Genomic DNA, 21,775 nt, shown 5'->3' with positions numbered 1-21,775 from the left:
TTCCCAACACGCATCACCAGGACCACGGATCACCAGGGCTCTGCCCAACGGGGGTCACTGGGGATCATCCAACGTTGATCCTCTTCCCACATCCCAAGCAGGTGTAGGATCGTTCCCCTGTATGGATCACCTGGTGCTGGATCAGGGCCCAGCTTTCTCTGAAGCTCTTCCCACATTTCCCACACTCATACGGCTTTCCCCCATTGTGGATCTTCTGGTGCTGCATCAGGTGGCCCTTCTGGCTGAGGCTCATCCCACATTCTCCATACTCATAGGGTTTTTTCCCAGTGTGGATCACCTGATGCTGGATGAGCTCGGAGCTCTTTCTGAAACCCTTCCCATATTCCAAGCACTTGTGGCACTTCTTCCTGCCCTGAGCCTTCTCCCCCAGCTCTGAGCTGCGGCTGGATCTCCGGACACCTTCCTAGACCAGGGGGGCCATTTCCTCCCTACAGCTCCCTGGGCTGGGAGCGTTTTTGGGGTTTTTTTACCAAAAAAAAAAAAACAAAAACCCAGAAAAAAAAAAAAACAGAAGGGGGTTTGCAGCCCCTCTTTGTGTGGGATCTCCAAGGCTTTTTCTCCTCCTCCATCCAGCCACTCCTTGGGAATGGAAAATCCTGGTTTGGAAGAAAAAAAAAGAGGAGAACACCTTGGGCTGGGGGCTCCTCCTTGCCCATGTTCATCTCAGCAAGTCATTGGGCATCTTGTGTGTTAGAAGCTCTAAACCACCAAGATTCAGCCCAAACATCCTCCAAACATCAAGACACAGATCAGAAACTCACCAAACATCAAGATTCAGACAAAATCTCCTCCAAAATCAAAACATTCAGCCCCCGCAAAAAATCAAAGCACTGACATTTAGCTCAATAAAATTCAGAAACACCAAGATTCACCCCTGTGAAAATCGTGGATCCCCTTCCCCAGTCACCTGCTGCATGTGGGGGGGAAACGCTCGTGGGGCTGTGGGGGCTGCAGATACAGGGAGGGCTGGAACCATGTGGTGCTTCCTGTTTCTGCTCCTTCTCCTGTGTCCCTACTCTTCCTTACACTCCTGCTCCTCCTATTCCTCCTTCTGCACGTTCCTACCTTTGCCTCCCACGGGCAGTGTTTGACCATTTTGTTCTTCAACCCTGCTTCCCCTTCCCTTCTCCTCCTGCCCCCAGGCCCAGCACCCACTGCCGGCTCCCTCTTCCCCCCCAGTCCCACAGCATCCCACCGCAGGGGCAGGGATGGAGCTGGGCCAGCTCGGCCTAGGGCAGCGCTGGGCTCTCGGCCGCTTCCTCCCGCACTCGCTTCCCAGTGCAGCCGCTCCCGCCACCACAGTGCGGGGGGGCCCGGCCTTGGCGCTCCCCCCTCCCACCTCCCCAAATTCCCCTCGCGGAGGGCGCTGGGGCCCGGGGGGGGCCCTGCTCTCTCCCTCTTGGTTTTTCCCCCACTTACCCCTCTCTTGTCTTCTCCCTCTCTCCTAAGCCTCCCTGTTTTTCCCCGCTCTCCCTCTGTGGCTCTTGTTTCCTCCCTCCCCATCTCTAACCTCTTTTCTCCCTCTCTCTCCGCGCTTTCTCCCCTCCCCCCGGATCACGTGAATGCCGAGGCTGGTGGCGGACACAGGTCTCTCCCTCTCTTTATCCTTATAATAAATTGCTTATACCTGAACAGCTTGACCCAGGAGAAGTCTCTCACCGCGAGTGAGCATTTTAGACAGCAATAAGGAAGGGGATGATAGTCTCAAAATATCTCTCAAGGGTCCCTTGGGAGTGTGTTGAGGTAGTTTGCACATTCTCCCAGAGATAATTAAGGACAGGGACACCCAGGGGGGCAATAAGGGAAGTCGAGAAGGGATTTAGACAACAGGCGATGGATGGTGTTGGTGTGCTGGGAAAGGATTGGGTGAAGGGAGTGAGCAGGAATGTGGCTAAGGCAAGAAGCCGCAGGAGGATTCCATGCGATAAGAAAAATGATGATGGAAAAGAGGGGGAAGAGAAAAATACAGAGGAATGGGATGTTTTTCAGGAGGGTTTATCCTCAGAATTTGCCAGCTGACTGAGATATTCTGTGTCCCTGGTTTCCAGAACAAGAAAACAAGGAGGTCAGGATTTCAAGGGGTTCCTCTGAGGTGCGAAGCAGCAGGAGCGGGCGCAGAGCTGCGGCACCGGGAGCACGGGCTGGGGGCCTGTGGGGAGCTGTGAGGCCGGGCCGGGGCTGTGGGGCAGCCGGGGCTCAGCGCCGGGCGCTGCCTGACCCCAGCACCCCCCGGGCAGGGCCGGCAGTGGCCCCCGGCCCCCAGGAGGCTGCGGGACACTCCAGCCGCTGCTCGGCCCCGTGGAGCTGCCGGCCCTGCCCGCCTTGGGGGCCGCCTTTGGACACTGTGGCATGACACGGACCGGCTCTGGGATACGGGCTGGGGAGGGGAGCCTCAGCACAGCGAGGAGGAGGACAAAGGAACATCTGGAAAATGGGGATTATACGTGGAATGATCGAGATTTTCTTTTAAAGATTTTGTTTGGGTCACGAGAAAGGAAGGATTTTGCAGAAAGCTCAGCAGCTGCCAGAGCACCCACAGGCACTGAGGGGAGCTGCAGCAGGGCCAGAAGAAGCCCCTGCACCACTTGCTCACAAAGGCACAGCAGCTGAATGCAAGAAGGGATGCAGAAAAGGCCAAGCTGAAGGCAAAGGCCATGGCACAGTTTCTACAGGCCCTGAGGAATGAACCCCAGGGCCCAAGGTGGCCCCAGCACCTAGGGGACACGCTCGGCCACAAGGACCTGGCACAGGCATTGCCCTCCTGGGCAGGGGACAGCCCACCCAAACAGCCCCTGGCAAGGAATCAGCCTTCCAGCTGCAGGGCGCAAGGACACTGCAAGCACAGACAGGAGCGCTCTCAGGAGGAGCAAGTCCAGCCCTTGATGGACACGAATTCTTAGCAGTGTCAGAGCTCCCATTACACCAGGGACCCACCACACTGGAGCCCTTGGGAACATTCAGGGTGGGTCTGGATCCAGAGGAGGCCTTTCCTGATGGATACAGGGGCCTCTCCATCCACTTGGAATCTTAGACCTAAGGGGAAAACTGCCAGAAATGTCTGATTATTCAAGGGATAAGTGGGAAAGATCAGCAGGTGTGTTTTATTCAACCATTATTAACAGATGTGGGGGATGGGTTTGAAATGCAGGAATTTTTATTTGCTCACAACTGTGATTTTAATTTATTGGGAAGGGATTTGATGGCTAAATTGGGAAGGCAAATTAATATTGCAAAAGGTGATACAGAGGCTGGTTCTGTTGTACCTTTGTGTCAAATGTCTGGCAAGGCCTATGCTGAAGTGAACCCGGAAGTGTGGGCAGCCCCAGGGAAACTGGAAAAATTAGATATGGAGCCTCTCCAAATTACCCTGAAGCAACCAGGACAAGAGGTGTCAAAAAGCAATCCCCTGTTCCAAGGGAGGCCAGGAAGGGCTCACAGCCTGTTAGTAAGTCCTGCTCAAGGCACGGCTTTGGCAGCCAGGGATGTCTCCCTGTAATGCTCCTATCCTCCCAAACAAGAAATCAGATGGAATCCACAGAATGCTGCAGGAGCTAAGAATAATAAATGAGATTATTAAACCGAGGCACTCCACAGTCTCAGATCCTTACACCATCCTGAACCAGGTCCCCTCCTCACACTGCTGCCATTCAGTATTTGATGGAAAAGATGCTTTCTGGGGATGCCCACTTACAGAGGATGGAAACAGAATTCTGCCTTTAAGTGGGAACAAAAGGTAGAAGGGAAAATGGTGAAGACAAGGACAGTCCCTCTGCAGGGATGCACGGAAGCACCGGCCTTATTTGGGCAAATTGCAGGAAATATCAAAGGAATTTACTCCAGCCCCAGGGACTGGGTTAATGCATGACGTTGGTATAGATACATATTATATTGTTGTTTAATATTTTGCAAATATTAAAATGAATGTTATGTATATAAGATTGGAAAATTTTGTTGTATTAATATAGTTTCCTTTATTTCTGTTATTGATGAAACTTAGATATAGTGGTACAACACGTATATGTTGGTCTATGGCATAGTATTAAAATAAAAAACTGCTTTTGTTTGTATAACCCAAAGACTGAAAAAAATATAGCTAGAGAACCCCTGCATTTGTAAACTATCTTATCCAGATGAAGACAGCAGTGACCAGAACTCCAGGGGAGGAATTTATTGCATTTCTGCTATCAGGTAATGTAAATCTCGAGGGCGCCAAGAAGATTGATCTATTGGGAAGGGGGCAAGAGAAAACTAAACAGAAGACCACCAAAGATCCTAAGAAGAATGTCTGAATATGTATGAGAATTTATGGATATGTAGTAGGATTCTGTTTTTAAGGGACAATCCTTTGTTAGTAAGGTGTGCTCTCTTGGCTGAATGCAGAGACACCTGGCAGTATCTGTATACCTTACTTTATTTTTATCTCCTAATTGTCTTTTTATTAAGCTTTTAACTTATATAAAAACAAATATGTGAACATCATTTTTCACAATGTGGATGACTTGCTTCAATCAGAAGAAGAGGTAGAAGAAGCCTCTGTGCAATCGCTTAATTTTCAGGCTTAAAAGCATATTTAAATACTTGGGGAAAAAAAAAAGCGCAAATAGCGGATAAAAAGGTTAAATATTTGCGACCTATTTTGACTGAAGGTTTGTGTTGTACTGACCTAGAGAGGGTCTGAGGAATCTCAGAAATAACATTTCCCAGGACTAAAAAGGAGCTGCAGCAATTCTTAGGATAATTAGGGAATTGCAGGAGCTAGATTGAGGATTCTCTGTTCTAGCCAGAACATTGTGTGACGTTTTAACCCATGATAGCCTCAATGTTATGGTATGCACATGAGAAAGTAAACAAAACTTGCCACAGCTTTAATGGGAACTGAGGCCCAAAAACTGATGTTAGGAGGATCTCCTATTGTTCAAGTCTGACGTCAAGTTAAAGCTTTGTACACCAACAGAGCATCTAAATGGATGAGCAGAGCTCAGTGATTACAGTGTGAAACTTGTTCAGTGGCACAGGAGGATTTAGAATTGAGGACAGGGGAAGGGTTTAACCCAGCCTCCTGTTTGAACAGCCTGGAGAGGGGGCTGGGAAGAAACCCATGACTGCATTCCAGTGACAGAGCTCCAGACCAGGGCTGGGAGAGATTGATGAGACATTCCCTGGCCAAGGGAGAAAATGTGTTTATGGATGGGTCTTCAAGGGCAGGAGAAAAGAGTTACAAGACTCGCTATTGTTAAGGAAAGGGAATTAGACAAAGCCCAGGTCACAGCCCCCATGGTCAGCTCAACCTGCAGAGCTGGCTGTGCTTGTAAGAGCCTGGCACTGAAATGCCCTGAGCAGGAAAGCTTAAATATCTTCTGGTGACACCAGGGCAACTAACAGGGTGCCAAAAGCAACTCCCACTTCTCAGCAATCACTGGATCAGTTATCAAGGGATTTCTAAAAGAAAGAATTCCAAGATAAGCTATTGTGGAAGCAACAGACTCAGACTGAGGGGAACTCATTTTACAGGAAAGATCCTTCAGAGCCTTATGGCAGCTTTAGGAATACAATGGGAACTCCACAACCCCGGGCACCCCCAGAGCTCAGGTCAGGTAGAAAGAATGAATGGGGAAACAAAGAAACACCTTTAGAAGCTGGTGATAGAAACCAAGATGCGATGGGTACAGCTTTTGCCATTTGCTTTGGCAAGAGTAAGAGCCAAACCCAGGGCAGATATTCAATTATCTCCCCTGGAATTCATCTTTGGAATTCCTTACCCTGGTAAATCTCCACCTAGTGCAGGGTGGAGATCAAGGATGTATATTCAAAGCAGGCTGCGGCCAGAATCCTGTCTCTTGTGGAATCCCTCCCTCAGGAAGCTTGTCTGGCACAGACCCTGCCTTGGGACTTTGCTGTTCACAACATCCAACCAGGACATCGGGTCCTGCCGAAGCATTGGAAAGAAGCAGCTCTGGTGGCCAAGTGGCGCGGCCCATTCCAAGTGTCCCTGAGCACAGAAACAGCCCCAGCACAGCTGAACACAGGGGGACCCCTCAGCCTCGGCTCAAGGGCTCTGAAGTCCTGGACATTTGGACTTCCCGGCTGCAGCAGGAGGATGGGAGGCCGCCCCTGAGCCTGCACTGAAGGCAACGCAGCAGCAGCCAGGGCTCCCCAGCGGGGGAAGCCCCTGGGCCTCTTCACAGATCCTCTGCTGAAATCCTCTGCCTGGGCACCCTCCTTTGGCATCTCCAGCCACTGCGGGACGATCCTGGCTGGCACTGCTGGAGCTTCAGGGCTTTCTGTGCCTGCCCTTGCCACAGCTGCTGGGGAAGGCACCGTGAGAATTCCACTCTGGGTCTCAATTACACTCACACTCTGGGCTGGCTGGGATTAGAGTATTGGAAAATATACCAAGTGTAAAATTATTTTTTATTTGATTTCTCTAGTCAGGCTTGGTTTGCCTTTGTCTTGGGAAAGGAATTTAAACTTTTTTTTTAAGGGATGTTCCACCACTCAGCAGAGATGAGCTTAACACCTCAATAGACTGGGAATAGCCCAAAAGATTCCCACAAATGACCATCAACAAAACATCAAGGCCCATCAGCAAACATCAACCAACATCTACCCCAGACACTGACCCCTGGCACAGCTGGAGACACCTGGTCTGGAAAAGGCTGAGCAAGAAACCCAGGAGTGCAGACCTAATTCACATTAGAGGCACAGAAACCCAGGTGCAACAGGAAACCAAACACTAAGGACTCCACAACTTGGAAACAATGAACATTAAACCAATGGATTTCTATGGGTTCAGACTGTATAAAGTTTAGGAAACATCTAGTAAAACTCACATGTCATGGAATGATTTTCTCTGTACATGCCGACTATATGTGGTTGAAATGATTCTGTTCAGAATCAAATAAGGCTTTATTTCTCTAAAGACATTGTTGGAGAGTTTTTGCTTTTCACAGTTTCGGTGAAAGGATTACACCATTAGAAGAATTTTTTGTAATAATTCTACTTCTCTATTGTCAGTTCTGTTTGGGCCAGTGGTGTGAGAATCAGTTTTTAGTTAGAGGAGAAGAAAAAGAAAACACTTGATTGCTTTCTAATTTTTCTTTTTATGTTTGTGCGTGGCTCTTAGTGATGATAAAATTATGGTATGGGCTTTTCCATGTTCACCTTTAAGCTGCATTTTGAAAACTATAAGAGCTTGAAAGGAGGCCCTTTAAAACATAAACAGTTAATAGAATGTTGTTTAAAAAAAAAAAAAAAAAAAAAGCAAGCAGATAGGGAGGCTCCATGTGAGTCATCCCATGGCTTCCCTGGGAGAGAAGCTTCATTCCAGGCAGCCAGGGGAGGAGCTTTAGAAATGCAAATCAACACCTCTGGGGCAAAGCATGGACAATGTACCAGGGTATTCCTGCCTGGGGGAGGAATTGGGTTGATTCCCTCTGCCCCTCACCCCAAGCTCTGCCTGCTGGCACAGAAGGAATTTGCACAGCTAAAGGCAGAACCCATGGTGAGGATATTTGACTGCAGCAGAAATAGGTTAAGCTGAAAAGGAAAACAGCAAATGGAGATTGTTGTGAAAATTTCACTATAAAAAATGGGGGGGAATCATCCCACTCCCCACCTTAACTCATGCTGTCACTTTCTATGTTATAATGGGTGAATTAGAGCACTGGGGTTTTTTTGCTACCACAAGTTCAGGGAAATCAGTTGGGAATCCAAGTATGTGCTGATTTAATTAGAGAAAAGCCAAAAATTGATGCAGCCCCAGCTGGAGGGAGGACCCAAAAAGGGGAAAAGATGAATGGCCACCAGAACAAATCCTGCAACACCATGGACCAGCCCCAGGGAACCCTAACAAATTCACATTAGGAGCCACAGAACTCATTTATCATTTCCATGGTATAATTAGATTACAGGATGTCATCGCAATAATACCCAACCAGAAGGCACTAGCTCCTAACCTTTCAGCCCACCAATCCACTCAGATGAGGAACACATTTCACCATGGGATGGGGTCAGATTATCTTTTAGCAGGAAAAGGAGGCAGAGTTTGTGGAAAGTTAAATTACTCGAACTGCTGCTGGCAAATAGATCACAAAGGAAAAGTGGAGAAACAGATAACGAAGGATATAAGAAAGAAGCTTACATATTGGTCCAAACATGGGACAGATGGGAATGGAACACATCTCCATGTTTCCCTGGCAGTCCATGGATTAAATGAATGCTGTTTCTCCTCTTATGTTCTACAGCAACTCTCATCTTTTCACCATGCACCACACCTTGCTGAGTGCAGCTCATTCAGCAGCTGAGCAAGGGGATGCAGGGAGCAGCCAGGCCTCCTGAGCCACAAACGGCTAAAAAAGGACAGAGAATGAGGTCACTGAGAGCAACCCCAAAATCAAACACCCAGGAAGAAAAAACAGAGTCAGTGAGTGAAATCTGCTTGCAGATAGGGCCAGGGACTTGCACATACGGAAGCAACGGGAGAACAGTTTCAGAAAATGTTACTAATTGACGAGGACCGCTGCTCAAAGTCCCGCTAAATTCCTGAACTTCCAGAAGAACAAAGACTTAACAGAGCCATCAATATCAGATGTTATAGAAAAGAGAGGTGTGCATATTAACCGGGACATGCAGTAAGCAGATCGAGAAGTCTGAACCTTCCAAGCACCTCCACCAGTGGGCAAAGGGACAGGGACATGCGGCCGGGAAAATTAGGACAAAAACGAGGCTGCGTCCTCCAACAACTGGAGAGAGCGCATGGCAAATGCCCCATGGCCTCTCCCTTTGGGCAGCAATAAAGTCACTTTCACAGGACTCCTCTGGCTCCTTTGGGGACACAAACCTCTGGCGCCGGGAATTTTCCTGCACAGCCCCGGGCACAGCGCAGCCACCTCCGGGCTACCGACACGAACCGGGACGAGCCAGCGCTGGTCCGGCACCGGCTCCTGCCGAGGCCCCAGCGGGAACGAGACCGCGGGCAGCCGCTCCCGCAGCGCCCTCACGCCAGGGCCAACACGGGCCGGCCACGGCACAACCAACCCGCCAGAGCCCCCCGCCGCCACCGCCGACCGCAGCGAGCCCCGAGACCCCGCAGAACCGAGCGCGGCTCCCACCTGCGATGGCTGGGGCCGCCTCCGAGCTCCGCCGCCGCCTCACCGGGCTCCGGCCGCTGGCACCACTCCCGGGCCCGCACAGACGCTCCGGCAATGGCGGCTCTCCTGCCCCACGGCCGCCCTGGGGGCGCCAGCGGGGCCGGGCTTGTCCCCGCTCTGCCCAATCAGCGCACCAGAACCACGAGTGACGGCAGAAGCAGCCAATCGCAGCCAGGGACGGGCTCTGCACACGGCACAGCCCCGCCCCGCGCTCTCAGGGCCCCCCGGGCTGTGTGAGGGGAAAGGCGGACATGAGGAACAGCCCTGGAACGGGCCCGGCCTGGGCCGCCATTGAGCTCCCAACACAAACAAAGTTCTCCGCAGCTCCCGGCCCGCCTTTCCCAGCCCTGGGTGTTCGGTGGCTCCGGCTCAGCAGGAAGCCCTGGAGCCTCACTTCTCCCAGCGCTAATTAGGAGCATCAGTGCATTGCTGGGATTTTCCCCAAAAAGGGAAAACTGCCCCAAATCCCTGTGGGGGAGGAGAGAGATTTCTGACAGAAAACTCCAAAAACTCAGAGCAGGATCATGAGAAGTAAATGAAGACCCTTAAAACCAGCTTCCCCACCCCTCCCTCCTCCCAGCTGTGCCTCCTCCCCCGGCAGTGCAGGGACACAGGGAATGGGGCCATGGTCACTCCATTCCCCGGGGCTTTTCCCGCTGCTCAGGGACAGGAGTCGTTCCCCTGCTGCACCCTGGGCTCTCTCCCACCGGAGACTTCTCCAGGAACTTCTCCTTCCTGAGTCCATCCCATGAGGAACAGCCCCCTCACAGTGCTGCAGCGTGGGTCACTGCCACGGGGTCAGTCCTTTTGAAAAGAATAGGCAAGGAGACCAGCTCCTTTTTAATGCCTTTATTGAGGTCAGCTCTAGGTGGGGGAGCTCGACCACTGCTGTTTCCAATAGACGACCCAGAAAAGGAGGTGTTCAACTTTGCCACAGGGCAGAGCTGGGGATTCTGTCTTCAGGAGAGTCTCTAGGAAGACACTGGTCATTGTAAACCTAGCGTAGTCATGGGTAGCAAGTGTTGTGTAGTTATGGCGATGAGGTCCGGAACATCAGTCAGTTGCTCAATGTTCTCCCTTGTTCCTCGACGTAGTTTGGAGTCCAGTTTGTGTGATGGCTCGCTGATTCTAGGGATCTTTAGATGTTAATCCCACTTCCCCTGGGTGCTAACCCCCATGGGAGTTCGGCTCATCTACACACTGGGTGCTGTCATTGGTTGCCATTGGGGGTGCCGGGAGCAGCAGAGGCAATAGACAAGGCCAGGTGGCATTAACAAGGCTGGTACAACAACAGTGATGTTTAACAAACATGACACAACATGAGGTATATTAACAAAGAAAGCACGTTATGGTGACAACATTCTACTGTTCAAACTGTAAACATCTTTGTGTACTGATCAGGAGGTCACGATTTACTCTTTACAATCCTGATACTGAATGTCTCCTTAGGAGGTCTGGTCAGGGAGAAGAATGAGCCCCTTGCAGGCTGACCCTGACCTGGGACTGACATCCCAAAACACTGAAAACATTTATCAACTTTTCTTTATCATTAACATCTAATTAATTAATAAAAATAACATTTTACTTTTTATAATAATATTGTTCTGTATTTTAATAACATCATTTTTATATTTATATAAAAGAATTGATACATTTTCAGGAACAAAAACATTATTGGTCTTTGGTTCTAAGTACCACAATTCCCTTCATTAATTAACTTACCACTATTTCTCCCGCTTTATGCTAATTACTCCTAATTTTAGTCCTTTGATCATAATTTTTAAATTATTCTCAGACAGGGTAAAAGGGGCCACTTTGGTGCCCATGGAAACTTTTCTGGAAAACATTTGGGGCAGTTTTGGGCCTGGGGAGGGAATTTAGAGAGAACTTGGGGGTCTGGAGGACACTTAGGGGAGCCGGGTGGGCACTTGGAGGGGCACTTAGGGATTCTGTGCGACAGTTTGGGGCCCGGGGGAGCACTCGAGGGCCCAGGGAGGCACTTGGAGGTCAGGGAGGGGAAGCTGGGGGCCCTTCGGTGTCCGGGGGGAGCACTTGTGGGGGCCATAACGGAGCTCTCTGGGGCGCGGGGGATGATGGGAGTTGTAGGCGCCGGTATAATACGGTTTAATGGGGCCGCGGAGCATCACGGGAGTTGGAAACGCGGCTCCAATGGGTTCCGGTGGTGCGCGGGGCATAACGGGAGATGAAGTCTCGGCTGCAATAGCGCTCTATGGGCGCCGTGAAGCATGATGGGAGCTGTAGTCCCGGACGTGGCTCGGAAGGTGTGTTTGGCGGTGCGGGAAGGCACTTGGAGAGCACTTCTGCGTCCGAGCCGTGCCTGCAGGTCCTCGGGGCGAATGTATACGGCTCGGGAGCACTTGGGGGGAACCTGGGGAGCTGTAACCGGGCTCTTTAGGGCGCTGGGCACGGCAGGAGGTTTGGGTGCGGAACTGTGTTCTGGGATGATGGGAGATGAATTCCCAGCAGTGGCTGGAAGGGGCGTCTGTGGGGTCGGGAGCATTCAGGGATCCAGGGACGCTTTAGGGGGGGTCCCGAACGGGCGCTGAGGGGGCACTCAGGGATCCTGCAGGGTTTGGGGGACATATGGGAGGCGATACTGGGGTTCTGGGGAGCGCAGGGCATATTCCCAGTTCCTTCCAGGATGATCCCATTTGCTCCTTAGACTCTCTAACGTTTTGCTGATAGTTTCCAGATTTGTGTGGCTTAAGGCCTCTCCTTCTAGCTAGTCTCCTGTTCTGTATGGGGTGAGTAGGAAGGGTAGCCCAAACATCATTTCATAGGGAGACTCCCCTGTGTCTGCTCGTGGTCTCGTGCGAATTCTCAGAAGGGCGAGCGGTAAGCACTTGAGCCAGCTTAGGTAGGTTTTTATGATTGATTAATTTAGTTATTATGTTTTTTAAGGTCTTGTTCATCTGCTCTACCCTTCCGGAACTCTGGGGGTGCCAAGGGGTATGAAGCCTCCATTTTATTCCCAACGCCTCGATGATGCGATGTAGTTTGGGCAATAAAATGGGGGCTTCTGTCCGAGTCAATGTTACTGTCTAGACCATACCTGGGGATTATTTCTTCTATCAGTATTTTTGCTACCACTTCTGCAGTTTCCCATTTTGTAGGGAAAGCTTCAACCCAGTGAGTCAGATGGTCAACTATTACCAGCAGGTCCTTATAGCCCTGCACTGCAGGCGTTTCAGTGAAGTCAATCTGTATATTTTGAAATTATCTCAGAGGCAATTCTCTTCCCCCAGGTATGGTCTTTCTCAGGATATTTTGATTTACCCTTTGGCAAATTACACATCCCTCAGTGACTGCCTTTGCTAAGTTATACACCCCTATGCAATAATTGTCTCTTTAGAAATGATCACACAGTCTCTGGCTTCCCCAGTGGGTGAGTCCATGGATTTCTGTTAAGATTTTTCGGGCTGAGGCCTTATTTAGGAATTTACATCCATCAGATGTTATATATTCCCCACATTCTCCCTGATGTAGGCCTAATTCTTTTATTACTTTTAATTATTTTTCTGTAGAAATTTGCTTTGGCTTTTCCTTTTCCCCGTCTGTTGGTGTTTCATTTAATTTTAAGATTTTGGCTGAATCACCTGGATCCATGGCTCCTTCTTTGGCCATGTGGTCGGCTAACTGATTTCCTTTCTTTTCCAGGGTATCTCCCTTTTGATGCCCTTTTACATGTACAACAGCTATTTCTAAGGGTTTTGGTAAGGACTCTATTACTGATTTTATCAGTTCTTCATGTACTAAATTCTTTCCTTTTGAATTTAAATATCCACGTTCTTCCCAGATCTTTCCAAACGTATGGACTATACGAAAGGCGTATTTTGAATCCATGTAGATTGTCCCTCTATCCCCTTCTAATAGATCTAATCATCTTTTTAGGGCATAAATTTCACAACATTGAGCCGACCAGTTGGTTGGTAACTTTACCTTTTCTACAGTATTTAGTTGTCCTCCTTCTGTTACCACATCTACTGCATAACCAGAGGCTCTTTTTCCATTTACCACCCTTGAAGACCCATCGGTGAATAAGGTCTTTCCGTAGGGTAGGGGTAGATTCTCTAGATCTTCCCTTATCCTAGTGTGATAATTTATGACCTCCAAACAATTATGTTTTATTTCATCTAGAGGGTCACCTGAAAGAAATTGAGTGGGTTTCAGACATCGAGAGGTAACTATTTCTAAATCTGCAGTGTTCATTAGAATAATTTCATACTTTTAATATTCTTGGGTCTGTTAACCAGTGTTGGGCTTTCTGACTAAGTACCGTTTTTAGGCCATGGGGTGTGTACACTTAATCTTTCCTAGTAGTGTCAAAAACAGGGTCTGGACTCTTGCTAGATGTTAAAAGGCAAGTAACCAAACCTTTTATTTGATAACTAAAGGAAGAACCAACAGGAATTGGAACCCAGGTTAGCCCGAATTCCCTCAATGGTAACCCGAAGAGGAGAGCCCCCAAACACTGCTGTGCAAGAGATTAAATACGGCCCAATCTCCAGGGGAGGATACAATCCAGGGTCCAATGGGAGCTCTCAGGAGGAGGAGTGAGGGGAGGAGGTTACACTCTCAGGGACCAATGGGGGTACAAGGAAGGTGGGAATGTAACGTAACAACCAATAAAGCATTGAGGCAGGAATGATAGACATGGAAGGGTCTGGAAGAAGAGGTGGGGTTTGCAATGATGGATAGGGGGTAGGGGCAGGGTTAAGGTGATTGATAAGGAATGTTCCTGAAAACTAGGAGGGGTCTACATAACAGACAACTGGGGCCAAAACCAATACAATCAATAGGGGGAAGAATATACCAACAAACTCAACAATCATTCAAACCCTAGTTTAACACTATATAAAATAATTCATTTAAAACACTTATAACAGTAGGGTCAGTTTTTTGCTTCTTCTATTAGGATGGCAGTTGCAGCAATTGCCGGGAGGCAACAGCATCTAATAATTTTGAAAGGTATGCTATGGGTTTTTCTTCTCTCCCCATTCCTGAGTTAGTTCACCATATGCAGTACCTGTCTCCGTGTTAACAAATAAATGGAACTCTTTCTGGTGGTCTGGTAGGCTTAACACCGGTGCTGAAGATCGTTTGTTCTTTAAATCTTTTAGCTGTCCTTCATCTTCAGCTGTCCACTTGACTGGCTTAGGGTCTACTAGTTTTTCATGGAGAAATTTGACGCTTTGGGTGTACTGATCTAGCCATACTTTACAATAGCCAAATAATCCCAATAGTTTCCTTATGTCCCTCTTACTTTTTGAAGCAGGTATGGACATCAGGCTGGCAATTCTCTCGGGGCTTAGTTTTTTAAATCTTTCTCCAATAATTGTGTCCTAAATAAGTTACTTCCAATTGTACAAACTGCAATTTGTTCTGAGATACCTTCAGGCCATTTGTACCTAAGAAATGTAGAAACTGGACACTTGTTATTTTTACTTTATCCTGCTTTTCTCCAGATATTAACAGATCGTCTGCATATAGTAGAATCTGAATACCCTCTTCCAGAGTAAATTGTTCCAAAATACCTTCTAACGCTTGTCCAAAAAGCTTAGGGGACTCAGTGAATCCCTGAGGTAAGCGTGCCCACCTCAGTTGCTGTGTCCTACCCCTCTTAGGGCACTCCCATTCAAAAGCAAACCAGTCCCAGCAATTTTCCACTAAAGGACATACCCAGAAGGCATCTTTCAGGTCAATAATGGTAAACCATGCATGTGTTCTTGGTATTTTATTCAGCATGGTGTACAGGTTGGGGACTACTGGGTGTCTAGAAATTGTTCTTTCTTTCTCTTGAGTCCCATCAAATGCCAATCTGGTGTTGTTTCCCCGAGGTACAGATTTTTTTATCCTTCTAACTATCAGAGATCAATAGTCTTCCATATTTCTTCTCCCCTATTCTTTGTTCGGGTCCCACCCAGGGTTCACTAGAGGTAATTTATAATCCCCCGGGGGCCCCAGCGAGTTCTCCCTTTCCCAAATTCTCATGCCTGCAGCTCTGATTAACCTAACCTCCTCTGGGTTAAAGAGCATGTTCAGGATTTAATTTAGTCCTCCCCAGGTATAGATATTTGGACCCAAGAACTGGTCTATTTGATTAGCTATTCCTACTGGGTCTTCTACAAAATTTCCCTGTTCTTTCTTAAAACCTCGCACTTCAGAAGCTGTCAAGGGGACATTTACAAAGCTGACTCCCCTAGCTACTCCTCCAATAGGAACTTCCCCCTAAGGGGAAAGAGCTTTTCTACCTTGGAGATTTTAGATGGGGTATTGCAATATGGCCCCTCTGCCGGATTTATACTAGGAGAACTTGAAGAGGAGGTGGATAAACTTAGTCCCCACTTAGGAGGAGGTAGTGGGAGAGTAGCAGGAGCAGGAGAGGAAGATGAGCCTGTAGCTGGAGACACAGGAAAGGGAGTTGAAGAAGTTTGTAAAGGGGTTGAAGAGGGGGCTGAAGGTGTGACAGGTAGGGGTTTTGGATTTTGGACACATATTTATATTTGAGGCAGGAGATGGTGAAGGGATAACCATGGCTGGTGGAAGGTTTGGGCTTACAGTATTAGATGGAGGTGGTAGCGGGGTCACCTCTGCTGGGGAAATAGAAGCTGCAGGGGAATGGAGTTTCAATGGAAGGAGAAGCTGGGGAAGGACTCAAGGTGTTTATTTGGGTAATTGGGGAGGGGTTTGAAGGTAGAATTGCAGGGGGGTCTAGGAAAGGGATTTGGGGCATTGCTGGGTAAACAGGGGGAGGAGGAAGATAGTCTAGGGGGTCCCATTTGCTATGAACTTCTTTCTCTGATACCTTTCCTTCTTTATCCCTTCTTTCTTGTTTTTGCTTCTTAAGTTTACAGATTTTAACAATCTCTTCTTTAGTGAGACCTCTTTCCCAACAGGCCACATAGGGTATTTGTTCTAAATTGGGGTTACCTTGATCCCTTAAATAGCGGTTAAGTTGGGAACAAACCCAGGGATCATTGGACCCATACCACAGCCACTCTGCTTGCAATTCTAGATTGGGCCAAACCTCTATGCAATAGTGAATCATTTTAACTTTATCTAGGCCCTTTGTGGTATTATATGTTTCCCATTTGTCTAACAATTGCCCCAGTGGACTGTCGAGAGGGATGTTCTTTTGTGCTTCACTCTTTCTCTGGGGTCTTCCTTACTTAAACACTTCCCCATCCTGATCTCTCAATCAGGCCTTAAAAACCAACTTACTGTGCCCCTACCTGAACAGAAACTTAATGACGGGCAATACAACCTATAAATAACCTAAACTGATTTGGCCCTTCACAGTAAAAGTTCCTTAAGGTGCCTCTACCCCAATGAAAGAACTAAAGAACTCTAATCAACACAAACTCAGATCTTACTCTCACAGGGTTCTATAGCCTGGATGATCTTGAGGCCTAGCCCCTCAATCCAGCAGCCTATAGTTCCCCAACTCTCCTTCAGGGGATTCGTCCAATAGGGCTCTCCCTAGCCCCTTGCCCACCCGCGATCCAGGGTAGCTAGCCCCTTGTGAGAGTCCGGTCCCAATAGGGTAGTGCTCCCCCTCCCGGCACTCCCCTGTGCATGACTCACACCTCCCCAAGTCCCTACGCACCCAGGCCTACTTGGAGTCTGTGGGTCATCACACCAAATTATATCCTCCACCCACACGGAGTTTTCCCAAGGGAGACGCCTCAAACTCTCTTTTTCCAATCACTTCCCCTCGTTCCTGGCCAGCCCCCTCACGAGAGTCTGGAACCATGGCAGTAGAGGGTCCAAGCTGCCAGCCCCCATCTCACTCACTCTCACTTTCGCTCGTCTCCCTACTCCCACCGCTGGTCACTCACCAGTCTCTGACTGACACTCCTTGGAGTTGACATCCCAGGCTGAATCCTTGGTCCGTGATAGCCGATCTTCCCATGGAGGTCCAACGGGCAGTGGTCACTCAGTCCTTGGTCCTCAGTGGGCGTAGCTATGCCAGATGAGCCCCCAGCTAAAATAAATTGGCCAGGAGACAGACTCCTGTTTTATGCCTTTATTAGGACTCAGCTCTTGGGTTGGGGGGCCCGAGGGGTCACTTGCACCACCACTGCTGCTCTCACACTGGCAGCTCCAAGGAGGAGACACAGTTCAGCTTTGCAGCACACCCTGCAGAGCTGGGGCTTCCATCCTCATGGGAGTAACCAGGAGGCCTGTTGTTCTGGTTCATTGTCCAGGGGGGTCAGTCCTTTCCAGTCCTCTAGGCCATGGTGATGGAGGAAGATGGTTTCTAAGCAGGCTTAGGTGATGCAGGAAGATGATCTTTTATCATAGCTTGCTAGAATATGTTTCTTTGTTGTTTTATTCCTTTGTTAGTTCATTGTTTTGGTGTCTTGCATGCCTTAGTTTGCATATTACTCGGGAGCACAGCCCCCTGGGAGTAGCTTTGTTACATAGTAGCAGGGAAGTAAGGGAAAGGGGTAGAGGTATGTCTTTTAAAAACTCTTAAAACACTTCAACAACTGGTAAGTAATTAACATTACTAACAACTATTGGAGTAAACAAAGGGTACAACAAACAAGGTTTACAAATGGGACAAGAACATTAGCTGTACACAACTAAACACAGTATTTTAACCAGGGTGGATTTCTTGAGAGATTTTATTCATGACAGGAGCAGCTGAGAGCCTCACGCTGCCCATCCGGACCTGTCCCAGCTCCATCCCTGCTCCTCCCATGAGTGGCGATGACTTCGGGAACAGGGCACCGAGGGTGTTGCTGCTCCTGGGGGAGGAGGAGGAGGGATGGAAGAGGAGGGATGAAGAAGGACAGCAAGAAGGGATGGAAGTAGAAGAAGATGGGATTAGGGAGGAAAAGCGAGAGGAAGAGGACGGACCAAGGAGGATCATGGAAAGGAGAAGGAACCATGAGGTCGAGCACCCCCTGAATTCACAGCTCCCCACCCGTGGGATCACCACCCCTCATCCCACAGGTGCCTGGGGAGGGGGAGTTTGGCCCAGATATCCTGGGGGGTCCCTGGGTTGGTTTTTTGGGGGGGAGGTTTGGAGAATGAAAAACTCCAAAGCTGAGCGGAAAATGCCCCTGCGGGGGACATTGGGGGGTCCCAGCATCCCTAAATGGGGAGATGGAATCGGGGGGAACTTTTCATATTCCTGGCACGCCCAGCAGCCTGGGAAGGACAGGGACAGAGTAGACAGGGGACCCCCAGTACAAGTGTGACTCCCAGTAGTTGGGACAGGGGAGAACCCCTGAAGACCAAAGGGGAGAGACCAGAGATGGGGAACTCCTGGGAGGCATTTTCAGGGCTGAATCTTGGTGTTTGGGAGATTTTTATGGACCCCAGATGGTCGATGACTTCTAGAGATGGACTTGGGCAGAGGGACCTTCAAACTCAATGTTCTCATACCTTGTTTCCCCCAAACCAGGATTTCCCATTCCCAAACCTTGGCCCGATGGAGAAGGAGGCTGCAAGGAAGAGGAAGATGGCCCAGGACACCCCAGGAGGTGAAGAGGAAGTCACTGCCCCTTTCCCCCTCTCTCCTGCTCCATTTCCTAGCGCAGCATGGCCCCTGGCTGCAGGACAACCCCGCTGCTGACACCGTCCTGCTGTGGACGCACTGGGGGGATCTCCTTCCCCTTCCCTTTGTCACGAAGGCAAATCCTATCCTCTCCTTGTACTTCCTCCCCCAGACAAGGAGCTGAAGATGGAGACCAGGGAGGACAAATCCCCAGGGCAGAACCTCGTGGAAGAGGCAGTTTTGAGCAGCTCCACAGCACAGGAATCCAACGGGAAGGAAAATCCCCAAAGGTCCCACAGGAGAAGGGGCTCCAAACTCAGCCCAGGGTGCTCTGAGGAGGAAAGACCCACCCTGTGCCAGGAAGGCGGCTGGAGATCCAGCTGGGGCTCTGAGCTGGTGGTCCATGAGCAGCTTCAGGATGGGGAGAAGCCTTACAAGTGCTTGGACTGTGGGAAGAGCTTCAGCTGGATCAACAGCCTGATCCGCCACCAGATGATCCACACTGGGGAATGGCCCTACGAGTGTGGGGAATGTGGGAAGGGCTTCAGCTGCAGCTCTGACCTTGTCACCCACCAGCGCATCCACACTGGGGAGAGGTCCTACGAGTGTCCTGAGTGTGGGAAGAGATTTCGGAGGAGCTCCCATCTCCTTGTGCACCAGCGGGTTCACACAGAGGAGAGGCCCTTCTGCTGCCCTGACTGTGGGGAGGGCTTCAAGGACAACTCCACCCTCGTCACCCACCAGCGCATCCACACTGGGGAGAGGCCCTACGGGTGTGGGAAATGTGGGAAGAGCTTCAGCAACAGCTCCAGCCTGATCATTCACCAGAGGACCCACACCGGGGAACGGCCCTATGAGTGTGGGGAATGTGGGATGACCTTCAGCCAGAGGTCCCAACTGATCATCCACCAGATGATCCACACTGGGGAGAGGCCCTACGAGTGCCCCGAGTGTGGGAAGAGATTTCAGACCAGCTCACATCTCCTTGAGCATGAGAGGATTCACACAGATGAGAGGCCCTTCCGCTGCCCTGACTGCAGGAAGGGCTTCAAGCGAAACTCCCACCTCATCACCCACCGGTGCATCCACACTGGGGAGAGGCCCTATGAGTGTCCCCAGTGTGGGAAGAGATTCTCAGACAGCTCAGCCTTGACCCAACACCAACGGAGGCAGCACTAAGGGAAGCCCTGCGAGTGCCCCAGGTGCAGGAAAAGCTTTGTGCACTGCCCCCGCTCCATCCCCCATCAGAGGACCCACATTGGGCAGAGCTCTGAAGACCCACCAAGATCCCAGTGATCTGTGTTGGGAAGACACTGGGCTGGTGGACATTTTAGTTTGGTTCTATCTTTTGATTCCTCTTCATCTGTTTAAAACAGACAAAATTGGGGTAAAAGTCCTCAAATTTGTCAAAGGCATCTAGAGCCTCACTTTTTACTAGTGCTTCAAGGGAATCTGGGATTCAAGGAGATAATTGGGACGATTTGGGGATTGTGTGAGTATCTGTTGTAGTTTTCTCCATTTTGTGTCACTCAAAGAGATGAGAGTGTTCAATCTGTCACCTCAAAACCTCTCAATGCCACTGAAAACTACTCATTCCCACCCAGAATTCCTGGATTCCACAGCCCCTCAGGGTGTGATGTCTTAAGATTTAGCTTTCATATTTTTCATATTCTGCACTGCCTAGGTTTGTAGTTTTGAACTTCGTATTAAGTGTTAGTGAGCTCTCTTCACAGAGTAGGTAGACAAAACAATTCTTTTTCTAGCTTGATACCAAGGACAGTTTCAGTTACAAGTTCCAGGCCCAAAAGCATAAACAAGGGTGGACTGAAGAGAGAAAACAAGAAGGATGGGACTTCATCATCTGAAGCTGTAATTGGACAATGAACCCCAATATGCAGATGGACCTAAACTTCTAAAAATGTGAGACCTCGTGATCCGTTGTCCATTTTTCTGACCATTTTTTGTCCATCTTGGCTCTTGTGCTGCTCTAGGTATATCCTTTAAGGCCTTTTAATAAACTTTATTCTCAACTCTGTCTATCCTCTGTTCTAGGTCAGCCTTCTGAAGCATTCTGGTGGAATGGGGTTGGAAGGGGATTGGGTGAAGTGGGATGCAAATCAGGAGGGGTGAGATGGGCATTGGGTGGGGCAGGATGGGTATGATGGAGTTTGGGAGGTGTGAAATGGGGGAAATAGGGCTTGGGAAAAGGGTCTTGATGTCCAGCACGGGTGGGATGAGTTTGGTTTCAGGAGATGGGGTGGTGTCTGGAATGAGACAGCCAAAGTTTGGAAATGATGAGAGAGTGGGAGCCCGTTATTGAGTGAGTTTAGGATATTCCACTTTCCTGAAGAGATTTTGGGATATCTCACATTTCTGAGGTGCTTTTGGGGCACTCCCCAACTCTTGGGGGGTTCCTGAGAGCAGCTCCATGGAGCCCCATTGCCAGGGGTGGTTGCCATGGGCACAAGCTCAGAGCTGTAGCCAGAGTGTGTTGCCTCAGCGCTGGAGAGCAGAGAAATGATGAATGGCCCCAGACATCTCCAGTGTGTGTATGGGGGCAGAGCAAGTTCTGCCTAGGTGGGGCGGTCACTGCCCCAGCCCAGCCACTGCAGCCCCAAAGTGGCTGCCAAGCCCCTGGCACCCTGAAAACCCCAGCTGGGAGAGGGACCAGAGCAGGTAAGGCTGTGACACAGGTGTGACACTGACACGTGTCATAGCCCCGGAGCTCAGAGCAGCTGAGATGGCACTGGGTCCAAGGCCTATTGTGGATCTCTGCCCCTGTCACCCTTCTCCTGACTTCCTCTTCTCCAAATCTGGATGAGTTTTCAAGATAACACCGACCAGATATTCTCAATGTGGACAGATGCAAAGAATATTCTTGTTAGGAATGGATCCACAAGGATCATCAAGCCTCGCTGATGCTGGCACCATGCCATGACCAACTGAGCTGAGAGGCCAAAATGACACAAAATTTTACTGGCAAAATATAGACAATCAGGGAACTTTGGCAAAGGGTTTAATACAACATCTAATTCAACAAAAATCTCTTTTTCATAGCTATAACTTTGTTAGCTGA

The 21,775-nt window shown here is 49.4% G+C and overlaps 2 protein-coding genes across 6 annotated transcripts in view; one reads left to right on the top strand and one right to left on the bottom strand.

Moving 5' to 3' along the window:
* Positions 1–1,116, bottom strand: part of LOC102108665 (uncharacterized) — a 79,607-nt gene extending 78,491 nt beyond the window's left edge. Inside the window, exons 1-2 of the mRNA XM_088051318.1 lie at positions 1,087–1,116; positions 74–424 (exon numbers count right to left, since the gene is read on the bottom strand). Coding sequence (XP_087907444.1) covers positions 74–424; positions 1,087–1,116 — 381 coding nt within the window. The remainder of the gene's footprint in view (positions 1–73; positions 425–1,086) is intronic.
* A 10,291-nt stretch (positions 1,117–11,407) lies between these two features.
* LOC102108483 (uncharacterized) lies at positions 11,408–20,729 on the top strand. 5 transcript variants are annotated; one of them, XM_088051118.1, is made up of 5 exons: positions 11,473–11,514; positions 11,972–12,904; positions 17,835–18,091; positions 18,607–18,685; positions 18,872–20,729. In XM_088051118.1, the coding sequence occupies exons 3-5, from the start codon at positions 17,897–17,899 to the stop codon at positions 19,876–19,878; spliced, it is 1,281 nt and encodes a 426-aa protein (XP_087907244.1). In that variant the 5' UTR covers positions 11,473–11,514; positions 11,972–12,904; positions 17,835–17,896; the 3' UTR covers positions 19,879–20,729. The 5 variants fall into 5 exon arrangements, with proteins under 5 accessions (XP_014118329.1, XP_087907244.1, XP_087907243.1 ...); XM_014262854.2 differs by lacking the exon at positions 11,972–12,904 and having other exon boundaries at positions 11,408–11,514; XM_088051117.1 differs by lacking the exon at positions 11,473–11,514 and having other exon boundaries at positions 11,798–12,904.
* Positions 20,730–21,775: the final 1,046 nt, after the last annotated feature.

The sequence above is a fragment of the Pseudopodoces humilis genome, chromosome 2, assembly GCF_049639895.1.
Source record: "Pseudopodoces humilis isolate 2021_Gansu_Grassland_sample_001 chromosome 2, ASM4963989v1, whole genome shotgun sequence".
Lineage (NCBI taxonomy): Eukaryota > Metazoa > Chordata > Aves > Passeriformes > Paridae > Pseudopodoces > Pseudopodoces humilis.
Note: the sequence above shows the minus strand (reverse complement) of the source record. Positions and strands in the feature narration are given on the sequence as shown.